The following is a 25,306-nucleotide window of genomic DNA, read 5'->3' as shown; positions in this document are numbered from 1 at the left end:
AAGGCAGTTGCTAAGTATGTCTTATGGAGGCAAATCACAGGAAGATGCTCTTGCAGTTATGCTGTTTGTGTGTAAAATGCAGTGTACAGAGCAGAAGTTTTAAACTATTTCATCAAGGTGGTATGAATGAAACCTCCTGACTGAAGGGCCACAATACAAAATTTTACATTCAAAATGTTGTAGCATTTAAAATGTTACAGTGGAAAAGTTGATATTTGAAGTATTGTGTGTTTGGTGATGGATAGTGTTAACAAACTTTTGGCACATTTAAAATGCTGTAACATTTTAATTGCGGCATGAGATGCATTCACAATTTATTGGCAAAATTTTGCACAGTTGTTATTGTCAGTGTATAAAATCCCTTAGAGCACATAAGGATACCAGGGCTCGAGAAGATCCATAAACAGGGCTTAAATATTTAATCATCGGCCCAGACATTTTGATTGAATCACCTGTGTTCATAGTGGAATTGTCATATAAAGTGTGCATGATTTGTTAACAGGAATGTTAGACAATCAAAAAGCAAATGAGCGTCTACATTATCTAAATTATGTATGGGAGAATACAGAGTAAATAATTTACATTTAATTGAGCATTAAAAAGCATTGCTAATCATAGGTTAGCTTGAACTTTGCTTATCTTTTATATAGTAGAAAATCAAACATTATGGATACTGTGTATATTCTGGCCCTAGATAACATATTTAAGTTATTCATCATGCGGAATGATTGTTCTCATGAAGTCAGTCTAAAGTGATGCGGGAAAAGAAACACAAGCTTACCATTTACCAAAAAATAAATAAATAAATCTCCAAATAATGTTTCTGTTAGGCATATGCCCTTATTAGGCAATAAATAATACTGGTTTGGGGCTCCATCTTGGCTGACCACATGTTGACATTTTCAAGCAAGTTCCCATTATCTGACTGCTTCTATTCAAATCCATTCAAAAAATGATTATATATGATAACAAGGTTTTCAAGTAGATGTATGGGCCCCTTTTTTCATAAAAAAAAATTACAACGGCATTGCTACAAAGACTATAATCCAAGATGGATTATTTCTCTTTATGCCAATGCAGTTGAACGATGTATCTCACTTATTGTGAGAAGTAAACTATGCTAAGGTCAAGTGGGCCTCGTATCTGCCATTATTCCGGTGTCGCCTATAGCAGAATACTGACATCATGGAGATGGTGGGGGCAACACAACTGCATAGTAGGTTGCAACCTTTTGTGTCCCCCCAACCATGTTCTGAGGGGCCAGTGAGGTTTAGTTATGCCCCCAACTGTACCAGCAATGCCTGATGGATACGCTGAACACTTTTGACCTGTTCAAGACTCATTTTAATATGTTTTGAGCAGCATTTATTGGTGGTGTGTACAGTACAGCTTTTATTGTTTCAATCAGTGACTGTTTTATATGTAAGGAGTCTGGTGGAGTTTTGCAACCCCAAACAGCAGCTGTCCTGAATTTGTAAGTTATTGCTGCATTTGCACCATGAGTGTTCTGTGTAGAAGGACAGCGGTAACGTGGGAGATAGGGATTTAAAAATAAAGGTAGGAATAGTTTAGAATATGAGGTCCCCCACCAGTATCCCAGGCAACTGCAATTATGGTCTAGAAATATAATACAGTTGTTGTGCATACTCAGTTCACATGTCGATAAGCCACACAGTAAATGAAAACTTACAAATCTAGTGGAAATCACACTTTACAACAATGCAACTTGTATACAGAATATTCATTAATGATTGCAATTCAATGTTTGAGGTTTAAACATATTCCTGCAATTCCATGTTGGAATCCAGACCAATGTGTCTTTTACAGTATCTTACCTAACATAATGTGTACTGCAGAATTAATTATGCATATTGTTATTTGAGTAAGCGAGGCCCATGGGCTCATTGGTTCATCATGTGCAGACAAAGAACAAGATAGGCCTAGCACTTACTGCAAAAGCCAGGCGCACGTTACAGGGGTCCTGTACATCCCCCAAATAGAGTAAATGAACAAGGAGTAGTAGCACCAATCGGTATATTTCAATATCCATTAAAATGAGACATCATATAGAACAAAACAACGTTTCGGTCAACACCTGACCTTAATCATGTGCAGAAACCGGGGGTGGTGGAGTTGCGAGTGTTACTTAGCTACAGGTGTTTTGAGTGGGGTTGGGAAGTCTGGGGCATGACTAGATTGTTAGAGGTTTGGCTAGGTGGTACAAGGGTGTGGCTAGTGAGAAAGCGGCAATTTTCACAATTGCCCTCAGCCATCCAAGTACAATGGGATTGCAGCCTAATGGATAAGGGCATTTCTACACCCTGTGCAACCTATAAAACTGCCACTGATGTCACCTGTTACAAGGTTAGCAAAAAAGTGAGGGAAATACTTAAAGTACCCGTTAAAAACAGTAGAATTACACAACCAACACAATGCATAACAAAAATGCGATGCAATAACAATAATCTGAATTTCAATTAAGTAGTAGATTTTTTTTCAATTACTTCCATTTTTCCTACCCTCTATTATTGTAATAATAAAAGTATATATGGATAAACTGTGAACTCTTGCACATGCTCAGCAGCAGAAAATCTGTTAATGGAAGTAAATTGAAAGGCTTATTTATTTTATTGCGTATTCTATATGAATCCTGAATGTTTGTTTTGGCCTTGGGTGGAATTGCTTTGATCCATAATTACTTTGTTTTTATCCACTTGCCTGTGACTTTCATCTGATGTGTAAAAAACTTTAGCATCAGTTTTTTTTTTTAACTTTGAATAACTAGTACTTTTCAAATGCACGCTGTGTTTTCTTATCTTTAAGATGGATTTTTTTCATAATAAGAAAACTGCAGATACATTTTGTTGATGTGAATGTGAAAAGAAATGTGTTGGGATGTGCAAGAGAAATTAAGCATTATTATAACTGTCCTTTAACACTAAATTGAGTTTATGATGGTATTTGTGCTTCTGTCCATTATTATGAGTAAATTATGTGTTCCTGTCTATTCACTGTCATTCTATGGAACAGCAGCAATGGTATTGTTACCCTTCTCTTTGAACACATTTGCTTTAATCTCTTTAAAAAAAAAATCCAAAGAAAAGCAACTCTGTAAATCACTGTTACAGATAGAAAGAAAACAGTTTTTCTAGTTAGAAATATAAGCATTGTAAGGCAGATTTCTGTAATTGCTAACTATGGGGAAAACACTAACAAGCTTTAAGGACACTGATTCCTTACTTTGTTTGTCTTGAGTGTTTCTTCCAGATAATTTGATTTCCAACGTGTTAGTCAGCTCAAACAAATGCAGAAATGGTGAGTTTATGTTGTCCACTTGCAATGTAGTTTCATTTACACAGATTCACACGAGACTGATGCAATTGAGTCTCCTTTCCAGTGTAGTCAACTCACAGCTCAAAGGGAAGAAAATTACATAGGGCCCATGTATGGATCTGGGGCAGAACAAGGCTCCTGACTTGGGAACATGTCTCTCTGGCTTTTCAGTGAAGGGCAGCGGACACTGTACGTCCTCTGCCTGGATATACCATTAAACAAGCCCTTGGTTGTGTAATTTTGCCACCCGTCACTCACATAAGAAGGGCCTGTCAATCACTCCAAACAAATGTGGGTTATATCTGGAACCTTACAGGTGGCAGAGATTGTAAGCTCTATCGCATATCCGCAGTGTTATGATTTTGGTTCACATCATGCCACAACATGATTCCAGTATATTAATGATTAATAGGTGGTGCAAAAAATGCTGTTCCTATGGTAACTAATATAATTTCAATACATAATCCAAATAATGTGTATTCTTATATCATATATATATATATACACTTTTATGATGATACTAGATACCTTAAAAAACACAAGTGTGTATGTCAAATTTATTACTATACTCTTGACTAAAAACCCCTGGTATTTATCAATGTGGATTAAATAGATAAAATAGATGGTATATTTATACAATAAAAAACAAAATACGAAACAGATTAAATAGACACCGGTGTCTTACGAATATTAAATATCTAAAAACCGCTATAATTGATAGTCAATTCTATACATTGTATCTCTTTCTATACAATGTTTAACTTCTAGGTGATCGGGCTTTTATTTGGAATAGCCGCATGCTGTAATCCAATTTATGGGCTGATGGCAGTCTTAATATGTGTTCATTTAGAAAATGATTGTTTGTAGCTGGTTAACGCTATACTAGCATGGAGGTGAATTCATAGATAGTTCCCAAGTAGGAAAAAAACACGTGTGATTTTATGTGGATCTTCAGCCTATATGGCCACAAAAGTACCTTAGCCGGATAAGGGATATTATGCCGCTCTCCTTGATGTTAATTCTGAAGTCGTTCAACAGTGCACTGTTGTCAGGATGTCTTCTTCTCCTGTCGATGAGTATGATGTTTTACCGATTGCCTTGTCAGAATGCTAGACAGATCTCGGTCTTTGCTCTCCTCCTGTGTCCACATGTACCGGGTAAGCGTATAGTCGCTCGCTTCGTTTCCCGGGTGGGTAGCCTCCTCTCCTCCTGTTAGACCAACAATAACAATCAGTATATATATGCAGCCACCAATCAGCGGCTAGAACCAAGGTTCTTTGCTGCTCCTGAGCTTGCAAGATAAACTAAATGCTTACACAACTGCACACCACAGTGGATGATTCCGGTATATGTGTGCTTTATAAAGCTATACCCTTCAAATGTACTTTCTTATTACTATGTGACTAAAACTATACGCATTACATTGAAGGTTATAGCTGTGTTCCCTTAATATATTATAGCAAAAAATGTTTAAGTACCTGTGTTGACTTGTGAGATAAAAACACTGGGGCCCTAATTATCATGATGTGAGTGGACATGATCCGATATTGCAGATCATTACCGCTGCACATCAATAAATGCCAACAGCATACGCTCTCTGCATTTTTCATTGCACCAGCAGTTCTTGTGAACTGCTGGTGCAATACTGCCCCCCTGCAGATTTGCAGCCAATTGTCCGCTAGCAGGGGGTGTCAATCAACCCAATCGTATGCGATTGGGTTGATTCCTGGCGATGTCAGTCCGCCACCTCAGAGTAGGTGGACAGGTTATGGAGCAGCGGTCTTTAGACCACTGCTTATTAACTGTGTTTCTGGCTCCATTCAGAGCTTGATAAATGGGCCCCTCTGTGTGTGATTTGGTACAAGGTTAAGTATTTTAATAAAAGTTTTTATTTACATATACTGGATAACAGTGCATGTTATGAGCCAAAATTATAACACTTGTAGATATGCAATAGAGCTTGCCTATAACTAATGCACATGACTAAGCCCTTTTCAGGAATACTGTTTTGTCTTATAAATTACAGGGCTCTACACTTGAGGTGCGAGTATACTAGAAACAAAAACCTTTTTTTAAAAAAAAAAAAAAAAATCACAAACCATTATTTTGGATCAGAAATTCAGAAAACATCACATTTATTGTCATAATTTGTTTATTCCAGTGTAACTGAGACTTTCTAGTTGGAAATTGACTAGGCAGAGGTATTTTAATCAAAGGAGTTTAATCAGCCAAACTGAACTGGTGTTTCCATGTAGAAAACAGAGGCACAAAAGCCTGTGTGTCTTAGGGGCACAATACTGCCTGTAAATCCAATACCTGAGCACCTGCTGGCTGCTGTTGGTCAAGCGGGGCCAATAGTATGGCGTATAACTAGGACCATGCAGAAACGCACAGGATTTTGTGTTGCTTTAATTAAGTCTAACTTTTTCAATTGCCTGTGGTTCAGGTTACATCTGATCTGCCACCATTTTGGGTTTTACAATTAATGGTGTTGGTTTAAAACAGACAAAACTAAATTACTGTATTCCAGCCTGTGCTACAATTTTAAGTTTCCGTTCTCTTCTCCTAAGATACATCTCTTTGCCATTAGAGTGGTTTAAAAAACGGTTTTGTAGATTTGTTTTTGTGCATTTTAATACTTGTTATACATTGCATTATACATTTATAGTTTTAGTTTTATTTTGCTTTTAAAATTGTAATATAAAAAATATTTACTAATGTGTAAAAAAAAAAAATTACATAAATAAAGGAAACAAATAATGTAAGTACATTTACAAAGTTGATAACTTTGAAAATGATAATCTTTACAATGCCCTGAGTTTTTATAAAGTATTGGGCACTCCCATGTTGAAACCTAAGTTTTCCTTATCTAACTATCTTCTGCTGAAGACCATTAGGGACAGATAAAGTGTGCAAACACATAGCAAAGATAAAGGGACAGTAAACCTAGTTAATTACAAGACCATTCAGACAAGTCTTACGGATTTATTTATAAATGGAGGGTGGACTAGGTTCGCTATCATGAACCTTGGCCACCCAAGCCTTGTGGCAAGTGGGCAGCATCCATTGCCCACATTTAACATTGCACCAGCCGCTACTTATGCAATGCAGCCCCCTACTTACTCAAGGGCCAATGGCCGTGAGCTGTCAATCTTCCCAATCGGGAGGTTACCGCTGCTACTTAACTGGTGTTTTTGATGGTTTTTAATAACAAATTAACATTATTTTTTGCTGCAAATATCAATATTGTTTGTTAGTATATTCTAGGTTACAAAATTATTATTTATTATTATATCAGCAGTAATCTCCAGTAAAATGTTGGAGTACTTATCTCAGCAGTTGCCAACCAATTATAAATGTATTTACGTAGCAATATATTTATTCCTTAATTCTTGATTAGTTATCTTTATTGACACCTTGAATTATATTTATCTAAAAACTAGATTATGAATCAATAATACACACTTATTCTGTTACAATTATTCCATACAAAACAGATCATAATTGTATATCTAAAAATTAACCTTACTCACAATAAACTGCCTCTTAAGATGCCACAAAGGAGAATATCAGAACAGTCTATAATTAGCCAATAACTCTAATACTGAACTTATAACCATCAGAGAAATTGTATATTATTAATACAATAACTAATTTATATGCAATTTCTAAGAGATTTCACAAGTAAGACTGACTTATAAAAGTAAACATTATTTTCTGCAAATAACATTATTTAGCATCAATATGTTCTAAACTTCGCAGGACTATGAATATAAACTTAAAATACCAAATATCCCTTTAAATCACCAGCTTCAATTAAATTGTAGCAACAAATAATGTACTTGCTTTAAAATATTAAATTATAACCATTGTCATACATTACCGCATAACCAGTTCAGATTTTTTCAGATTAATCCAGTTCACCTCATAAATAAGAAAGGTATTTGCAATTTAGAGAATAAATGTTTAGGACCCAATGTTGCTTTCTGTAAACCAAGGCAGCAACATAAGTCAGAAACTTAAAATTCGGCAGCATCACCCTCTTTTTTTTTTTTTTCCCTCTGTGCTGAGGACTTTTATGTCAAGTCATAAAGCCCATCTCTACTCTCTAATCATTGATGAAAACCGGGATATGCCCCTTCCGATGCTTGTCTCTGATAGGCCCCTCGAAGCTGACATCTCATTGGCTTACTGGGAATGTATGGGTTTTAACAGTCAACCCGTTTGGCTGTTATACCAGTTTTTGTCCATTAGGGGGCAGCAGATATAGAAATGCAGTTTCATTATCAATACTGCTAACAGTTTACTATATATATTTTAATTTTTAAATGTATATTTAATATACTCACTATTTCTTATATCAGCAGACAATATATGTCCAATATGTATGGGATTATTACTATATTAATCTGATTATTTTCATACTAAACATGAGTATACTACTTATATGGCACTAAAAAGGAAATTAATACTTTCAGCATGGATCTAATTAATATTTTCTCAGTTTACAATTTCCATCCTTAATATCACATATATACCTTGTGAGTGGCACTCTGATGTAATTTGATATAGCTACTATTTACATTTTGATTATTATCCCATATTAATATAAAATATTGCATATCTGTGGGATATTATTTTAATATTTAGTGTATACGCTATATATGATATGATTCAGGGCCACATTATATAGGCATTCATATATTAGTATCTACTAGTCATATCTGAAACCTAGTTTGTATATCAGATGCTGGAAAACAAAAGAATGTTATTTATTTTGAAATAAATTGGACATTTTAAATTGACCATATAGTATTCTAACTCAATTCAGCAGATATTATCTACTATGTTACTGTTAGGCATTTCTCTCATTTATACAATACTGAGGTACACCATAACTGAAAATTTGACATAAGTTGTACTTTAAAATCTCAATGTTGATGCTTTCAACTTCCCCATATAACCAAGGGCATTTGGAGCTTCAATGTCTGGGGTTTGTGTATTTGGGATATAGATATTTAAATTGTTGGTCATCCCGGAAAAGGTATCTCAAAATTGTAGACCTCTCAGTGCTTATCCACAGGGGTTCTTGTGATCTAAGTAATGAATTTCTTAGACTAAATTAATTTAGAGATTTCAATCTAGGAAGACTATACACAATAATTCTTTAGAATTACCTCTCTTCTGAGACCATGATCAAAGGACTCTTGAAATGTGACATTATCTCTTATAGTTTGGGACACATTTTTGTTTCTTTAAAAGTCCTGTCTAGTGAAAACTCCTGAACAGCAAGAGGTTTGAGTAACCATACTCTTTCTTTCATGTGTACTGGGGACATGCCAGGCTTGTAATGTGTCTCTGACAACAGAAAGGGGGTAGGGGTCGACATCACCCAATTCAGTGTTGTCACAATGTTGTATCATGCAGCAATAAAATTGAAATTAATAGCTTCCTATATTAATTAATAAATCAATAATGATATATGTGCACATAGCTTCCAATGATATCTCACCGTTTATGGACATGTTAATTGCCTTACAAGTTTGTAAATGTAGCTATTTTTTAATTGCCAGAGATTAATTTTATGGAAATGGGGGCAAAATTAAATAATGAAAATATATTGCAAAGTTATTTCTTTACACTTTGGAAATGTTTACTTTAAAGTTGGTATATTCCATTATTTGCACTTTTTTGTCTAATTGCCTTTTACAGAAAGATGAGGTAAGGAAACACTAGTTTTCAAAATGGAGGCCCTTTATCGAGGCTAATCTTTGCTTTGTGTACATCGTTATAGAAAAATATTTGTTTGTTGTTTTAAAGAGCATTCTAGTCAAAGGTTTGCTAGCATTTATATCTGGGTTGTCCTCTGTGCTATGCAAACAATGATATTGTAGAGCCCAGTATCGGCTTGGAGCAGGTTTAAGGGTTAAGACTCTGTGGGATGGTAGGTGTTGTTGCTAGTTGCAACAATGTTGCATTGTGTGAAAGAGGGGTTAGCTTACCCTTTACAAGGTTCTGACAAAGTCCAAGGTCTCTTTTCCATCCCTGTGGCTGGAAGATTCCTGGTTGCGCCAAACACCCTCCCTCCCTGGTTGTTAGGATGGCGACGTTGAGTCTTAAGGCTCCCAGATGGGCTTGCTTAGTTTAAATGGCAGGGGTAGGTTAATTGAGCTAGTCTTTGGTAAGCCCATGTTTTTACTTTCTTCTCTTCCCAGTAATAGCTGGTTTGTGCGTCTGTGGATCTGGGTTTTGGCCCCCTTGTTTTATATCTTTGGCTAATTAAATAGGGGTGGAGTGGTGTCTAGGCACCACGTTCCTAAGTGTGTGCTTTAGGGTGTCTCCTTAGTAGATGAAACCCTGTTTCATGTAGGCGCAGAGTATTGGGTGCTCCACTACACCTTCCATTGCGTGGCCATGAACCTCTTGTCTAATTTGAGGAATTTAGTGATTCATTTTGCCGCAATCCATAGTTAAGTCAGTTATGTTTTGTCCCTGTTGAATAAACACCTGTCATGGTTTTTTCCTCCATACTTGGTCTTGTGTCTTTATTATTATTTAAGGTTTTAAATTACACCGCTAACACCCAGCTAGGGCCTCTTAATCCCTTATGTAGAGGGCTGCCACGTGTCATCCTCCTGGGGTTCTCCCCTCTAGTGCTAGATTATGGGGACTTAGTGCACTGCTGCCTGAAAAAAGAAACTGCAGTTAGTGATGAGGAAGAAAAACGAGTCAGCTGTGCCCCAACACCAGAGATTTACTTGTATGTGATGCTATGGCGCTGTGCAGGGGGGAGATTTAAAATGTTGCATATCTCATCCTCAACACTACATAAATGAACATAAAAACACTCATCCAAAAGATGCAGGTGAACACCATCAAAACGGCAATAACCCACAGCAGTACTTTATAGTGAGGTTTACCCTGAGGGGTGCAGAATGGTCATCATTGAAGGGGCTAAACATGCATATCAGAAGGAAATACCTATCAGCCAATGACTGTTGGTATGTAGTACACCACTGATACTGCTAATACTGTTGTATTTGTTTCAGTTGAAATTCAAACAGATTTTACTTCCCGTTTCTCAGTCAAGAAATACAAATTTATACATCCTATATAAAAAAGGCCAAGTGTGTTCTGTCCAAAGCTGTCATGACGCAGTAGAGTGCGCCGAGGGACAAACACACATGGCCTTCCAAGTGACCTCCTCCTCTGGCGTCGCGTGTGGTGGAGTGGGCGTGGCCAGCCGGATGGGTCGTGGGCGTGGCTGAGCTGGCGCGGGCCGGGGCCGGATGTGATAGCGGGCGGGGCCAGGTGGGGCCGGGCAGGGCCAGATGCCTACTGCAGTCAGAGACTGAGAACTCTAAAAAAGGGAATAGAGAGAGCAGCAGAAGAGTGGGGATAAAGAGAGGGGGGAGAGAGAGCACAAAAGAGAGGGGGAGAGAGCACAAAAGAGAGGGGGAGAGAGCACAAAAGAGAGGGGGAGAGAGCACAAAAGAGAGGGGGAGAGAGCACAAAAGAGAGGGGGAGAGAGCACAAAAGAGAGGGGGGAGAGAGCACAAAAGATGGGAGGGGGGAGAGAGCACAAAAGAGAGGAAGAGAGAGCACAAAAGAGAGGGGGGAGAGAGGACAAAAGAGAGGGGGGAGAGAGCACAAAAGAGAGGGGGGAGAGAGCACAAAAGAGAGGGGGATGAGAGCACAAAAGAGAGGGGGGAGAGAGCACAAAAAGAGAGAGGGGGAGAGGGAGAGAGCACAAAAGAGAGGGGGGAGAGAGAGAGCAAAAGAGAGGGGAGAAAGAGAGAGCAAAAGAGAGGGGGAGAGAGAGCAAAAGAGAGGAGGGGATAGAGAGAGAGAGCAAGGGGTGGGGACCACTGTACTGCAAAAATGGCCCGTGTACATGGGCTTTAGGGACTAGTGTTTTAATAATACCCTATGATTTGATTCAGATGGAGCATATACTTTTAAACAACTTTTCAATTGTATATATATTATCTAGTTTGCTTAGTTCTCTTGGATCCATTTGTTGAAAAGCATAACTAGGTAGTCTCAGTAACTGGGAGCTAGCTGCTGATTGGTGGCTGCACATACAGCTATATGCATCTTTTCATTGGCTTACTGATGTGCTCAGCTTGTTACCAGTAGTAGATTGCTGCTCGTTTACTAAAGGATACCAAAAGAATGAAGCTAAATTAATAGAAGTAAATTGAAAAGTTGTTTAAAAAATGTATGCTCGGACTTCCCGGTGGGCGGGATTACTGGATGGAAGCAAGTGCTGGTAGCTCTGCAGGTCTGAGTTACAAATAATGCTTCTTCACCGTTTTACTTCGCCATCCAGCCCCCCACGTTATGTGTCTTGCTGGGAGACCTTGAACCGGTCATCGCTAGGGCATTACATCGGCCCTTGCCCCCAGGAGCATATTACGAAACCCTTGTGGTCCACCATGTTGGCGCATCAGTTCAGCTAACTCGGACACTATTAGAACTGATTAACAGCTGATACTGGAACCCTGGTCCATATTACCAAAGTGGCTGCATTCCCTACCAACGTTATTGCATCCATTCGGTGGACGGGTGACAGCTGATTGTTTATAGCTGTATCATGCCTATGCCAGTCTCCATCGCCCACGTGGCAATGATTTCAAGAAGGGATCTTGCTGAGACGCTAATAGAAACTTTCGCACCTAACTTGATCACCTCCTTAGCAGCTGTGAGGAACTAATACAGATAGCCCATATCGCTGCACGACAGTGTTTTTCGAAGCCGGACTGGGACAATCACCAAACAAAATGCTCTGCATTGGAACCGCAAGCCCCAGAAAGTGATGGCTCATGGATACGTAACCAACCTTGGGACCCTGTTCACACTCCTTTGGTACCAGATGACAAATCGACAATCTGCCCTGTGGAGCACCGACCCCGAACTGTACGTAAGATTGATATGGGGGGAGTGATGCCGCATTGTAGGATGCAGGTAGACCTAGCTAATATGCTCGCAACTCAGCCACAATGCTCGGACTTAGAGACGCTCTGAAGGCTCTGCTTTTCCACGCTCCAGTGTCTTTCCTCCGGTGTCACGAGGAGATGACAGCAGCTAGGCAGGGGGATCATACCATTCAACTGTTGATCTTCCTATATAACAAGGGGGAGACAGGAAACTTTATGTTCTACTGGACTTGCTTGGCTACCGGAGTTGGCTGAACCATAATCCACTTCCCCTGTGCCGCTAACTGCTATCCACCCCTTTTTCTTTCAACATTAAAAGCGGGTATGGCAGATCCCCTATATATGTCCTTGGTTTTATCTACTTGTGTTTGGGCCACAGTATCTTCTGATGTGTTTTCTGGACTAACAGGCTACGGGTCTCTTTGAGTCTTTAATTGATATTGGAGCGAAGTATTATCTCCCCCTGTTAAATTTTACCTAGATATACTCCAGCCTATTTCCCAGCAATGGACATTACAATGCAATCCCCTCTAGTTCACTGCTGAATGGTACCAGGGAGGCTGACCGGAAGTCCAGTCTTACATGGCTGCTGCATTATGTTTATCATTAAAGGATGCTTATCTGAGTAGAGACAAGATGCACCTGTTTCCTTCTGCTTTTGGTCTAGTTGTCTCCTGTTTTAAGATGTTATTTTACCAGCACCCAACCTCCTGTATTATTAGTAACTTTTTGAATTTTAACCATATATTATGCCCTGGCACCCACCTTGCATTTAAACCACTTAATGTCATAGATATGTCTGTATTTGCTTAGTACATTTGCCGGTTAATTTCAACTGTGGTAATCCTTTGGATCATACTGATATAACTTGCCAGTTAATCTACTGCCACCCTAATATTAACATATTTGTGTATTGTCAGATCCTAGAAATATGCCACACCTTACTTAGTCTGTGACAGATATAACCTCTTTCTAATATACAGTCTATGGGTCTAACTGTTCATATAATGTTCATTTCTATTTAAAAGCTTGCAACCCACCTTTTAGTTTCCCATACTGCATCTATATAGGAGAATGCTACTACTGTCACACTGTTCCCATACAGTTATTTTTACTTTAAATCACTGCTATAGTCACACTCCCATGGATCCGACTGTTTCCTTACATTACATCCTGGAGTGAATGTATATTCACTATATATTTATACTACTACTTTTGCCCCTCCCAAGGCCTTGTTTACTAATATATTATCTTATTTTGCAAACTGACATATTGTGCGGGTTAAGAAAATCTCTCTTCATGTCTTCAATTTCTCTAGGATCAAGTTAAACGCAAGTGATCTACCTAGAAAAAATATATAATTTATACTTAACTTAGCAGAGAGACAGCAAGGATTCTCTTACTTATATATGTGCATCATATCTCCGGACATCTAATCTAAATGTACATCAACCACACTTGGGTGAAACCTGTATACATAAAACCTTTAAGTGACCCACTCTACCCGTACTAGTTTTTTTTGACAAAAGTTTCATATTATGCTAACTCTGTAGATATCAATAGATTCTCTACGATTCTGTACAGCCTCAGTTAGAACTGCCCTGTAGAATGAGTAACCCACCATGTTGCTTGCACTTATTTATACCAGACCAATTTTTGGAAGGACCTTTTTGATAAGGCCATCAGTGTACACTGTAACATGAGATAATCCAATACTGGCAATCCCTGCCGAATTTGTCCTCAGCTTATGCCCTATTATATTAAACCTGACATCAACTCATCTGGCTGGGCTTAGGACTAAACCTCCGACCCTCACTGTTATGAGTAGTTTTTGTTGTTATATGTTATGTGTTTTGTGTAGTTTTTGTTGTTGTATAGGTTGTTTTTTGTTTTTTTAAATAAGTTAAAAATGAGAAAGTCAGTCTAAAACTGTGAGAAGGTGTATTTAATCCCCATCTCTGATAGGGATCTGGTAATGTTCCTCTACATGTATTGTAGATTTACTCGGACTACCTCTCAATCTTAGCTAGAATGAGAGCTACAAAGCTACATATTTCTTACGTTAGACTCAGTATACCAAGATTATTGTAACACGTCAATACAATGCTGTCATTTTGAAACTATATTTTGTAACTCTTTCTCTTGATTATATTGACAATATTCGTTTGTTGTACATGAGCTGTCATTATGTATTGTACTTCTTTTCTCAATAAAAAGAAGTTAAAAAAAAAAAAATGTATGCTCTACTCTGAATCGTTAAAAGAAAATGATGTGTTTCATGTCCCTTTTAAATGATCAGATCAGACACAATTCTCATTTGCATCTGTCTCTATAACTGGCTACCAGAAAAGGGGGGTATACCTTAACTGTTTTTAAATTTTTATTATTTCACAAAATTGTGTTAAAATTACAGAGATTTTATTTTTTTATTTTTTTATTTAGAATATTTTTGCATATAAATTGTTGCAGTGCAGCTATTAATTGCTGATATATCATAACCTTAAACATATAAATACAAAAGATAGTACAGAGCTAAATTCAATTTGTTTTAATCATTAGAAAGATAGAATATTTCTTTTTTCAATGGCTAATATGTATTCTCATAAATTTTAAGCTGTGATTTTCACACATAGACCTCAAGGGTGACCAACAGGCAATGATTTCTCAATTTAACACATAATGAACTAATTATTTTGCCTTTTCATTATTGCAAATATAACTTGCATCTGAAGTCCTGGTGTAACCGTAGCTCCTGAGATTTAATCCTGATACTCACGGCTAGATCAGATTTAATTCTACATCTGGCTTTTCAATTATAACCCCCCCTTAACTACAATGCAGTTAATATCCTAGACTACCAAGGCAGAACTGACTTATCAGAGTATTGAATTTGAATATAAAATCAATTATTTACCTTCTGATTTATTCCCAGTGAAACCCTCTCTCATATGTAAAGTTCTGCAGGGCTGTGATTGCCATTATATTGATCATATACTCAAACATCATTAGGTGTAAGCATTATTAGTTGTGTTTGTATAAAATTGTTTTAAAAGACTTTGGGAAAAAAAAACAACTTTATTTAAATAAGCATTGGAAATTAAAGTTGACATTAATGGTAAAATAAATATATGTCATCAGCAGGTAGTCATTATCATTAATTTGTTATATAAAAAATAAATGTGTGTGTATGTATTTATGTGTATTATATGTGTGCATATTATATATATATATATATATATATATTATATATATATATATATATATATATATATATATATTATATATATATTATATATATATAGAACAGCATGAAAGACGCACTCTCCGGGTCTTATGAAGCATGTATTTTTAATACATCAAAAAACGTGACGTTTCAGGGTCGTTAGCCCTGTCCTCAGACCTATATAACATAAAAGAATGCAGTCATAATATATCTTACCCACCACCATCGTCAGCGATCAACCGGAAGTGCCCCTTGCGTCTTGCACGCTATACTGCACAGTCCCACCGGTTGCCATAGCAACCAGAAGTCACCGATCTGTCAACAGGAATAAAAATAGAACAATACAATCATAACATTGGCAAATAGAGATGGATTATGCAAAAAATAATAAAGTAACTTTTGCTAGTACTGGATTGCACAATAGTTGGTAACAACAACTAAGGGAATAACTGTTATGACTATTAATACAGTTTACAATCAATTTCTCTGCTGATTGTAAACTGTATTAATAGTCATAACAGTATTCCCTTAGTTGTTGTTACCAACCTATTGTGCAATCCAGTACTAGCAAAAGATACTGTTATTATTTTTTTTGCATTAATCCTTCTCTATTTGCCCAATGTTATGATTGTATTGTATTCTATTTTTATTCCTGTTGACAGATCGGCGACTTCCGGTTGCTATGGCAACCGGCGGACCTGCGCAGTCTAGCGTGCAGGACACCAGGGCACTTCCGGGAGATCGCACGACGATGGTGGTGAGTAAGATATATATTTGACTGCATTCTTTTATGTTATATAGGTCTGGGGACGGGGGTAACGACCCCGAAACGTCACATTTTTTGATGTATTAAAAAATACTTGCTTCATAAGACCCGGAGAGTGCGTTCTTTCATGCTGTTCTGTTTATCTTTTTTGAATGCACCCGGGGTATGCTGTTTAGCGCAAAGTGAGTGCTGAGCCCACAAGGGATTATATATATATATATATATATATATATATATATATATATATATATATATATATATATATATATATATGTATATTTATATATATATATATATATATATATATATATATTTATATATATATTTATATATCTTTCATGTAATTGGCAAGAGTCCATGAGCTAGTGACGTATGGGATATACAATCCTACCAGGAGGGGCAAAGTTTCCCAAACCTCAAAATGCCTATAATCACACCCCTCACCACACCCACAATTCAGTTTTTACAAACTTTGCCTCCTATGGAGGTGGTGAAGTAAGTTTGTGCTAAGATTTCTACGTTGATATGCGCTCCTCAGCATTGTTGAAGCCGAATTCCTCTCAGAGTACAGCGAATGACAGAGGGACGTGAAAGGAGTATCACTTATTGAATACAATGATTTCCCTAACGGGGTCTATTTCATAGGTTCTCTGTTATCGGTTGTAGAGTTTCATCTCCTACCTCCCTTTTCAGATCGACGATATACTCTCAATTTACCATTACCTCTACTGATAACTGTTTCAGTACTGGTTTGGCTATTTGCTATATGTGGATGGTGTCTTTTGGTAAGTATGTTTTTTATTACTTAAGACACCTCAGCTATGGTTTGGCACTTTATGCATTTATATAAAGTTCTAAATATATGTATTGTACTTATATTTGCCATGAGTCAGGTTCATGTATTTCCTTCTGCAGACTGTCAGTTTCATATTTGGGGAAAATAAAAATTTTTTAAGAAAAAAATTTCTTACCTGGGGTTTAGTCTTTTTTTCAATTGACTACTTTCTTGCAAATTGCGGGTGGTATTAGGTCCGCGGGTGCGTCATTCTTGGCGCGAGAATATTTTTGGCGCGAAAAATACGTCTATGACGCAACTTCGTCATTTCCGGCGTCATAGTTGACGCCGAAGCCTTACACACGGTTGCGTCATTAGTGATGCAAGTGTGTCATTTCCGGTTATTATTGGCGCTAAGAAAGTTTTCAGTTATGTTGTACGTCATACTTGGCGCCAAACTTTTTCATTATTTTAATACCCCATTGATGTTTGCCTCTTGCCTTTTTCTCTATCAGAGGGCTATGCTATTTGCATTTTTTTCCCATTCCTGAAACTGTCATATAAGGCAATTGATAATTTTGCTTTATATGTTGTTTTTTCTTTTACATTTTGCAAGATGTCTCAATCTGATCCTGCCTCAGAAGTTTCTGTTGAAACATTGCTGCCTGACATCGGTTCTACCAAAGCTAAGTGCATTTGTTGTAAGATTGTGGAAATTATTTCGCCAAATGTCATTTGTAATAGTTGTCATGATAAACTTTTACATGCAGATAGTGTGTCCATCAGTAATAGTACATTGCCAGTTGCAGTTCCTTCAACTTCTAATATACATGATATACCTATGAATTTTAAAGAATTTGTTTCTAATTCTATCCAGAAGGCTTGTCTGCATTTCCACCTTCTAATAAACGTAAAAGGTCTTTTAAAACTTCTCATTCAGTTGATGAAATTTCAAATGACCAACAACATAATAATTTATCCTCCTCTGACGAGGATCTATCTTATACAGACATTGACACTGACAAATCTACTTATTTATTTAAAATAGAGTATATGCGTTCTTTATTAAAAGAAGTGTTAATTACTTTGGATATTGAGGTAACCAGTCCTCTTGACGTTCAGTCTAATAAACGTTTAAATGCTGTTTTTAAAACTCCTGTGGTTTCTCCTGAGGTTTTTCTTATTCCTGAGGCTATTTCTGATATGATTTCTAAGGAATGGAATAAGCCAGGTACTTTTATTCCTTCTTCAAGTTTTAAAAATTGTATCCTTTACCAGCAAATTCTATAGAGTTTTGGGAAAAAATCCCCAAAGTTGATGGGGCTATTTCTACTCTTGCTAAATGTACCACTATTCCTATGGAATATAGTACTTCCTTTAAGGATCCTTTAGATAGGAAGCTTGAATCTTATCTAAGGAAAGCCTATTTATATTCAGGTCATCTTCTCAGACCTGCAATTTCTTTGGCTGATGTTGCGGCTACATCAACATTCTGGTTGGAGAATTTAGCACAACAAGAATTGGATTCTGACATATCTAGCATTATTTGCTTACTGCAATATGCTAATCATTATATTTATGATGCCATTTTTGATATTGTCAAAATTGATGTTAGATCCATGTCTTTAGCTATATTAGCTAGAAGAGCTTTGTGGCTTAAATCTTGGAATGCTGATATGACATCTAAATCTAGATTACTATCTCTTTCTTTCCAAGGTAATAATTTGGAATGGTATACAGAGGGCGACTCCTAGTGCAGATTAGTTAGTACAATACTTTCCCACCAACTTATCCCTTCAGAGATATACTCACACGGATTCAGAGTAAGACCTCCTGTTTCTCTCACGTATCCCAGCAAATCCAGTAAAAGCTCAGGCTTTCCTGAAGTGTGTTTCAGTCCTGGAGTCTTCAGGGGTAATCATGCCAGTTCCTTTTCAGGAACAAGGTTTGGGGTTTTATTCATTGTCCCAATGAAGGAAAATTTATTCAGACCAGTTCAGTTTATGTAAGAGTACCAACTTTCAAGATAGTGACTATAAGGACTATTCTGCCTTTTGTTCAGCGAGGACATTATATGTCTACAATAGATTTGCAGGATGCATACCTTCATATTCCGATTCATCCAGAACATTATCAGTTCCTGAGATTCTCTTTTCTAGACAAGCATTACCAATTTGTTGCTCTTCCATTTGGCCTAGCAACAGATCCAAGAATCTTTTCAAAGGTTCTAGGTGCCCTACTCTCTGTAATCAGAGAACAGGGTATTGCAGTGTTTCCTTATTTAGACGATATCTTGGTACTAGTTCAGTCTTTACGTTCTGCAGAATCTCACACAAATCAACTAGTATTGTTTCCTCAGAAACATGGTTGGAGGATCAATTTACCAAAAAGTTTCTTGATTCCTCAGACAAGTGTCACCTTTTTAGGCTTCCAGATAGATTCAGTGTCCATGACTCTGTCTCTAACAGACAAGAGATGTTTTAAAATTGGTTGCAGCCTGCCGGCACCTTCAGTCTCAGTCATTTACTTCAGTGGCTATGTGCATAGAAGTTTTAGGTCTTATGACTGCAGCATCGAACGTGATCCCCTTTGCTCGTTTTCACATGAGACCTCTACAGCTTTGTATGCTGAACCAATGGTGTAGGGATTATACAAAGATATCACAATTAATATCCTTAAATCCCAATGTACGACACTCTCTGACATGGTGGATAGATCACCATTGTTTAGTTCAAGGGGGCTTCTTTTGTTCGGCCAACCTGGACGGTGATCACAACCGATGCGAGTCTTTCAGGTTGGGAAGCTGTTTGGGGACATCTGACAGCACAAGGGGTTTGGAAATCTCAAGAGGCGAGATTACCAACTAAATATTTTATAGAACTCCGTGCAATTCACAGAGCTCTCAGTTGTTTGGCCTCTGTTAAAGAGAGAACCGTTCATTTGTTTTCAGACAGACAATATCACAACAGTGGCATATGTCTATCATCAGGGTGGGACTCACAGTCCCCCAAGCTATGAAATAAATATCTCGATTACTTGCTTGGGCGGAATCCAGCTCTTGTCTAATCTCTGCTGTGCATATCCCAGGTGTAGACAATTGGGAGGGGGATTATCTCAGACTCAGACTTTACACTCCAGGGGAGTGGTCTCTCATCCATATGTGTTTTCTCAGATTGTTCAGATGTGGGGTCTTCCAGAGATAGATCTCATGGCCTCTCATCTAAACAAGAAACTTCCCAGATACCTGTTCAGGTCCAGGGATGTTCAGGCAGAAGCAGGGGAATGCGCTGACACTTCCTTGGTGTTATTATCCTGTTTACATTTTCCCGCCTCTAGTTCTCCTTCCAAGAGTGATCTCCAAAATCATCATGGAACTATCGTTTGTTTTGCTGGGTGGCTCCAGCATGGCCACACAGGTTTTGGTATGCGGATCTGGTTTGGATGTCCAGTTGCCAGCCTTGGCCACTTCCGTTTAAGGCTGGACCTACTGTCTCAAGGTCCGGTATTCTACATCAGGATATCAAATCATTTAATTTGGAAGATATGGAAATTGAACGCTTAGTACTAAGTCATAGAGGTTTCTCGGACTCGGCGATTAATACTATGTTACAAGCTTGTAAATCTGTCTCTAGAAAGATTCTATATAGAGTTTGGATGACTTACATTTTATGGTGTTCTTCTCATAAATTCCTCTTGGCATTCTTTTAGAATTCCTAGAATTTACAGTTTCTTCTGGATGGTTTGGATAAGGGTTTGTCTGCAAGTTCCTTGAAGGGACAAATCTCTGCTCTTTCTGTTTTATATTCACAGAAAGATTGCTATACTTCCTGATATATTCACTGTTTGATCAGGGCTTTAGTTTGTATTAAGCCTGTCATTAAATCAATTTCTCCTCCTTGGAGTCTTAATTTGGTTTGAATGCTTTACCATGCTCCTCCATTTGAGCCTATGCATTCTTTGGACATTAAACTACTTTCTGGAAAGTGTTGTTCCTTTTGGCCATCTATTACTACTAGAAGAGTTTCTGAGCTATTCTGCTCTTTCTTGTGAGTCTCCTTTTCTGATTTTAAATCAGGATTAAGGCAGTTTTTGTGGACTTCTTTTCAATTTTTACCTAAGGTTGTGAATTCTAAACAACATTAGTAGAGAAATTGTTGTCCCCTTCTTTGTGTCCTCATCCTAAGAATTCTTTGGAAAGATCCTTACATTATCTTGGATGTGGTTAAGAGCATGAATTATTATGTGGGAAGCTACTAAAAATTTCAGGAAGACTTCCAGTTTGTTTTATTTTCTGGTCCTACGGAAAGGTCAGAAAGCTTCTTGCTATTTCCTTGGCTTCTTGGTTGAAACTTTTGATTCATCAAGCTTATTTGGAGTTCGGGTCAGCCCCCGCCTCAGAGGAATTACAGCTCATTCTACTAGATCAGTCTCCACTCTCGTGGCCTTTTAAGATTGAAGCTTTCAAGTTGATCAGATTTGCAAAGCGGGCAACTTGGTCCTCTTTTGCATACATTTACTAAATTTCTATCGTTTTGATGTATTTGCTTCTTTAGAAGCAGTTTTTGGTAGAAAAGTTCTTCAGGCAGCTGTATTCAGTTTGATTCTTATGCTTTTGATTTTAAGTTTTTTTTCTTTCACTTATGAGAATAAACCATATTATTTTGGGTTGTGGATTAATTTTTTCAGCGGAAAAATGGCTGTTTTTATTTGTTTCCCTCCCTCTCTAGTGGACTCTTGCGTGAGTTCCACATCTTGGGTATTGCTATCCCATACGTCACTTGCTCATGGACTCTTGCCAATTACATGAAAGAAAACATAATTTATGTAAGAACTTACCTGATAAAATCATTTTCTTTCATATTGGCAAGAGTCCCATGAGGCCCACCCTTTTTTATGGTGGTTATGAATTTTTTGTTAAAGCACAATTATTTCCAAATTTCTTTTGTTGATGCTTTCTACTCCTTTCTTTATCACCCCACTGCTTGGCTATTCGTTAAACTGAATTGTGGGTGGGTGGAGGTGTGTATTTATAGGCATTTTGTGGTTTGGGAAAATTTGCCCCATCCTGGTAGGATTGTATATCCCATACGTCACTAGCTCATGGACTCTTGCCAATAGGAAAGAAATGAATTTATCAGGTAAGTTTCTTACATAAATTATGTTATACACACACACACATATATATATTGTAATAAAGTGAAAAACTACACAAAAATTTAGACAGGTAACTCAAAATTCATTAAACCTGGAGAGTATATAGAGTAGCAATACAGACCTTATACTCAAGAAGCCTTTTTAGCATAAAAAATTGATGACAAGTTGTTCTGTCTATTCAAAGTAAAATTAATTTTAAACTGGTGAGAACTCTATACTATAGCTAAAAAGAAGTTATGTTGCAGATACTATATTAAAAAAAAAAAGGCATTCAAACTTGATTTTAAAAAACAAAGTTTCATCTTCCGTTTGTGACAACTTTTGTATGTAAATTGGGATAGAAAATATCATTTTTTTTTTTTTTTTTAAATTCTGTATCTGATGTTGTGCCTTAAAAAGGCGTAGTGAACTTTGAGATACACCATGACAAGTTTATTCCAATTAAGGGTCAAATAAAGTACTTCAGAGGGAGAAATTACTAAACAAGCCCTATAGTAAAAACCAAAAAAAAAAAATTTATTAACGGATTTTTCCAGGAATTCGCATCACATTTTTAACAAGGTTTACAAAACTAAACGTCAATTTACTTTTATCATCAAATTTGCTTTATCTTGGTAGTCTTAGTTGAAAGCCAAACCTAAGTCTTTATGCTATTTTCTAAGCCTTTGCAGGCCGCCTCTTATGCCAGTGCATTTCAACAGTTTTTCATAACTAGACTGTGCTAGTTCATGTGTGCCATATAGATACCATTGTGCTTCACTCCCGTCGAGTTAGCACTGATTGGCTAAAATGCAACTATCTGTCAAAAGATTTGAAATACGGGTGGCAGTCTGCAGAGGTTATTACGGGCTAGCGGATCTGTTTGTCTGCCTGGTCCGTATGTATCAATACACACTCATTGGAGTGTGTAATGCCCCGCCCCCTTCATTCCCGAAAGGGACGGTTAATCACTAAGAGAGCGAGGTCTCCTGTGATATTTCCCTCGCCATCTCAGAGGTGGCTTAGGGTGTAAGAAGCAGCGATCTAATGACCATTTTTTCTTACATTGCAGGAAGCAGGCTCGCATATGCAAAACCTGCCCCGCAAGGACTCTGGTGCAGCTCTCTACTGCTTCGTACATGGATGTCCTTAGGGTTGGACTGTACATACCTCATGCTTTAAGAGGAATACAATACATTTACCTTTTGGACTACTGATAGCCTGATTAATATTGACCTGAAGCAAAACTTTGGTTTCAGTTTTTTTTGTATTAATGCATCTCTGCCATTTGAAAAAACAAAATGCTATTTTTCCCCCTTTTATTTATTTGTACCTCTATGGCTGAAAAAACACTTACTACACAGACATGATAGTGGGTGGTACTGCTTGAACAACTTAACTCTGATTGGGTGCTGGATTAAAGCTATGTAAACTACAAAATCTATAGGACAGGAGAAAAGGGGAAAGAAATGTATAAAATGTTGTGTTTAGTAAAAACTATTAATACTCTTTTTTTAACATCTTTGATTACCTTGTATCTAAGCCTCTGCAGACTTCCCCCTTATCTCAGTGGTATTTCCAAACTTGCATTTTAGCCAGTCAGTGAAGACTCCTGCAGAAACTCCATGGAGTGAGTACTGTGTCTATGGTACACATGAACTTAGAACTGTCTAACTGTGAAAAATTAAGTACATTTGATAAAATTGCTTGCCTTATCCGAATCAAAAAGTTTAATTTTGACTTGATTGTCCCTTTAAGTTAAGTGCATCACTTTCATGTTATAATATCCCAATAGCAAAAACGCCTGTGCACGTTAAGGTTTTTGCCCCCATTTGTGGTTGGGCAGGTAGTTACAAGTTGCAAAATAGCTTTAATTTCATATTGCTAGAATGTTGTTGTTAACAGAATTTGTTCTTTTTATTTGTAAATAAATATTTCGCTATATTGTGATGATTTTTTAACAGATATCTATTTATAAACGAGATATGTATATTGAATATATTATATATATATATATATATATATATATATATATATATATAGAGAGAGAGAAGAGAGGAGAGAGAGAGAGAGAGAGAGGAGAGAGAGGAGGAGAGAGAGAGAGAGAGATCTACTATGTGAATATCTCTTTGAAAATCCATCTGAGATATTGTTTAATTTGCATAAGATTGTAATTGCACGCGCAATTCCGTGATTATTTCAAGACTTGAAATGTGTTTGCGAAAAGACCATATCGCGCACGGAAAAGACATATCATGCGACTTGTAATCTTGACTCAAAGAGGGTTTAGAGAGAAAAAAGGGATAAAATAGAAAGATTGGAAAATAGGAATACAGAAAGGAAGATAAAGAAGAGAGGAAATTTTAGCCTAACATTAATAATCTGGCATTTTTATTATGAGGGTTAAATAAATGTTCTGTATAGTAGTAAGTCTCTGGTATAAGTTTCACCAGTGTATGTGTGTGTCTAAATACTTTTTTTCTATTTTTTTTCTATGGCAGTGTTGATTAAAGTGATATGAGACTACAAATCACAGCTTTTCAATTGTATGGACATCTGTTTGAATGATTGTTATATTTAAATCTTCCTGTGCATTTGCTGGTCTATCTTAGTGTCTACTTGAGGGTCAAAGAGGTGAAGTTTGTGGTGTTGTAGGGGTGAGGTTTTATTCACTTATCAACCTTGAAAATCATCAACCATTGCAAAAACTCACCTTCGATTTTATGACAATATTATATATTATTAAACATATGACTAGTGTGATGAGAGTGGGGAGGGTGAACGTCAACGAATGGGGCATGGCTCTATAGCCATTATAACCCACCTGAGCCTTTTTGATTTCTCTCAGCCTGGCCACACATGGCATCAGCGGTTTCAATGCTTCAGGGTTGCTTAAAAAGCTGGACAAGGAGAGGGGGTGAAGTACAAGTTAATTCTCTTTTATACTCTATGGGTAAAGTTGTGTGAGCCCGGTGTTTTAATGCCTTTACATTCCAAGAAGGGGAAGAGTTTGAACTTTGAAATAGTCATGAACAAACTCAGTGCTCACTTTGTACCCAACATGTAATGTGATTCATGAGAGGGCCTGTTTCCATAAACACGCTCAGCATGTGGGAGAATCAGTGGAGTCATTTGTG

At 37.3% G+C, this 25,306-nt stretch overlaps 1 protein-coding gene across 1 annotated transcript in view; it reads left to right on the top strand.

The window, feature by feature from the left end:
* The window catches only part of LOC128664413 (dynein axonemal heavy chain 3-like), a 2,586,207-nt gene that overhangs the window by 198,455 nt on the left and 2,362,446 nt on the right, over positions 1 to 25,306 (top strand). The window contains exon 5 of the mRNA XM_053719244.1: positions 5,598 to 5,613. Within this exon, the coding sequence (XP_053575219.1) occupies positions 5,598 to 5,613 (16 nt within the window). The remainder of the gene's footprint in view (positions 1 to 5,597; positions 5,614 to 25,306) is intronic.

This window comes from Bombina bombina, chromosome 6, assembly GCF_027579735.1.
Source record: "Bombina bombina isolate aBomBom1 chromosome 6, aBomBom1.pri, whole genome shotgun sequence".
Taxonomy (NCBI): Eukaryota; Metazoa; Chordata; class Amphibia; order Anura; family Bombinatoridae; genus Bombina; species Bombina bombina.
The sequence above is the reverse complement of the archived record's forward strand: the minus strand, read 5'-3'. Positions and strand labels throughout refer to the sequence as shown.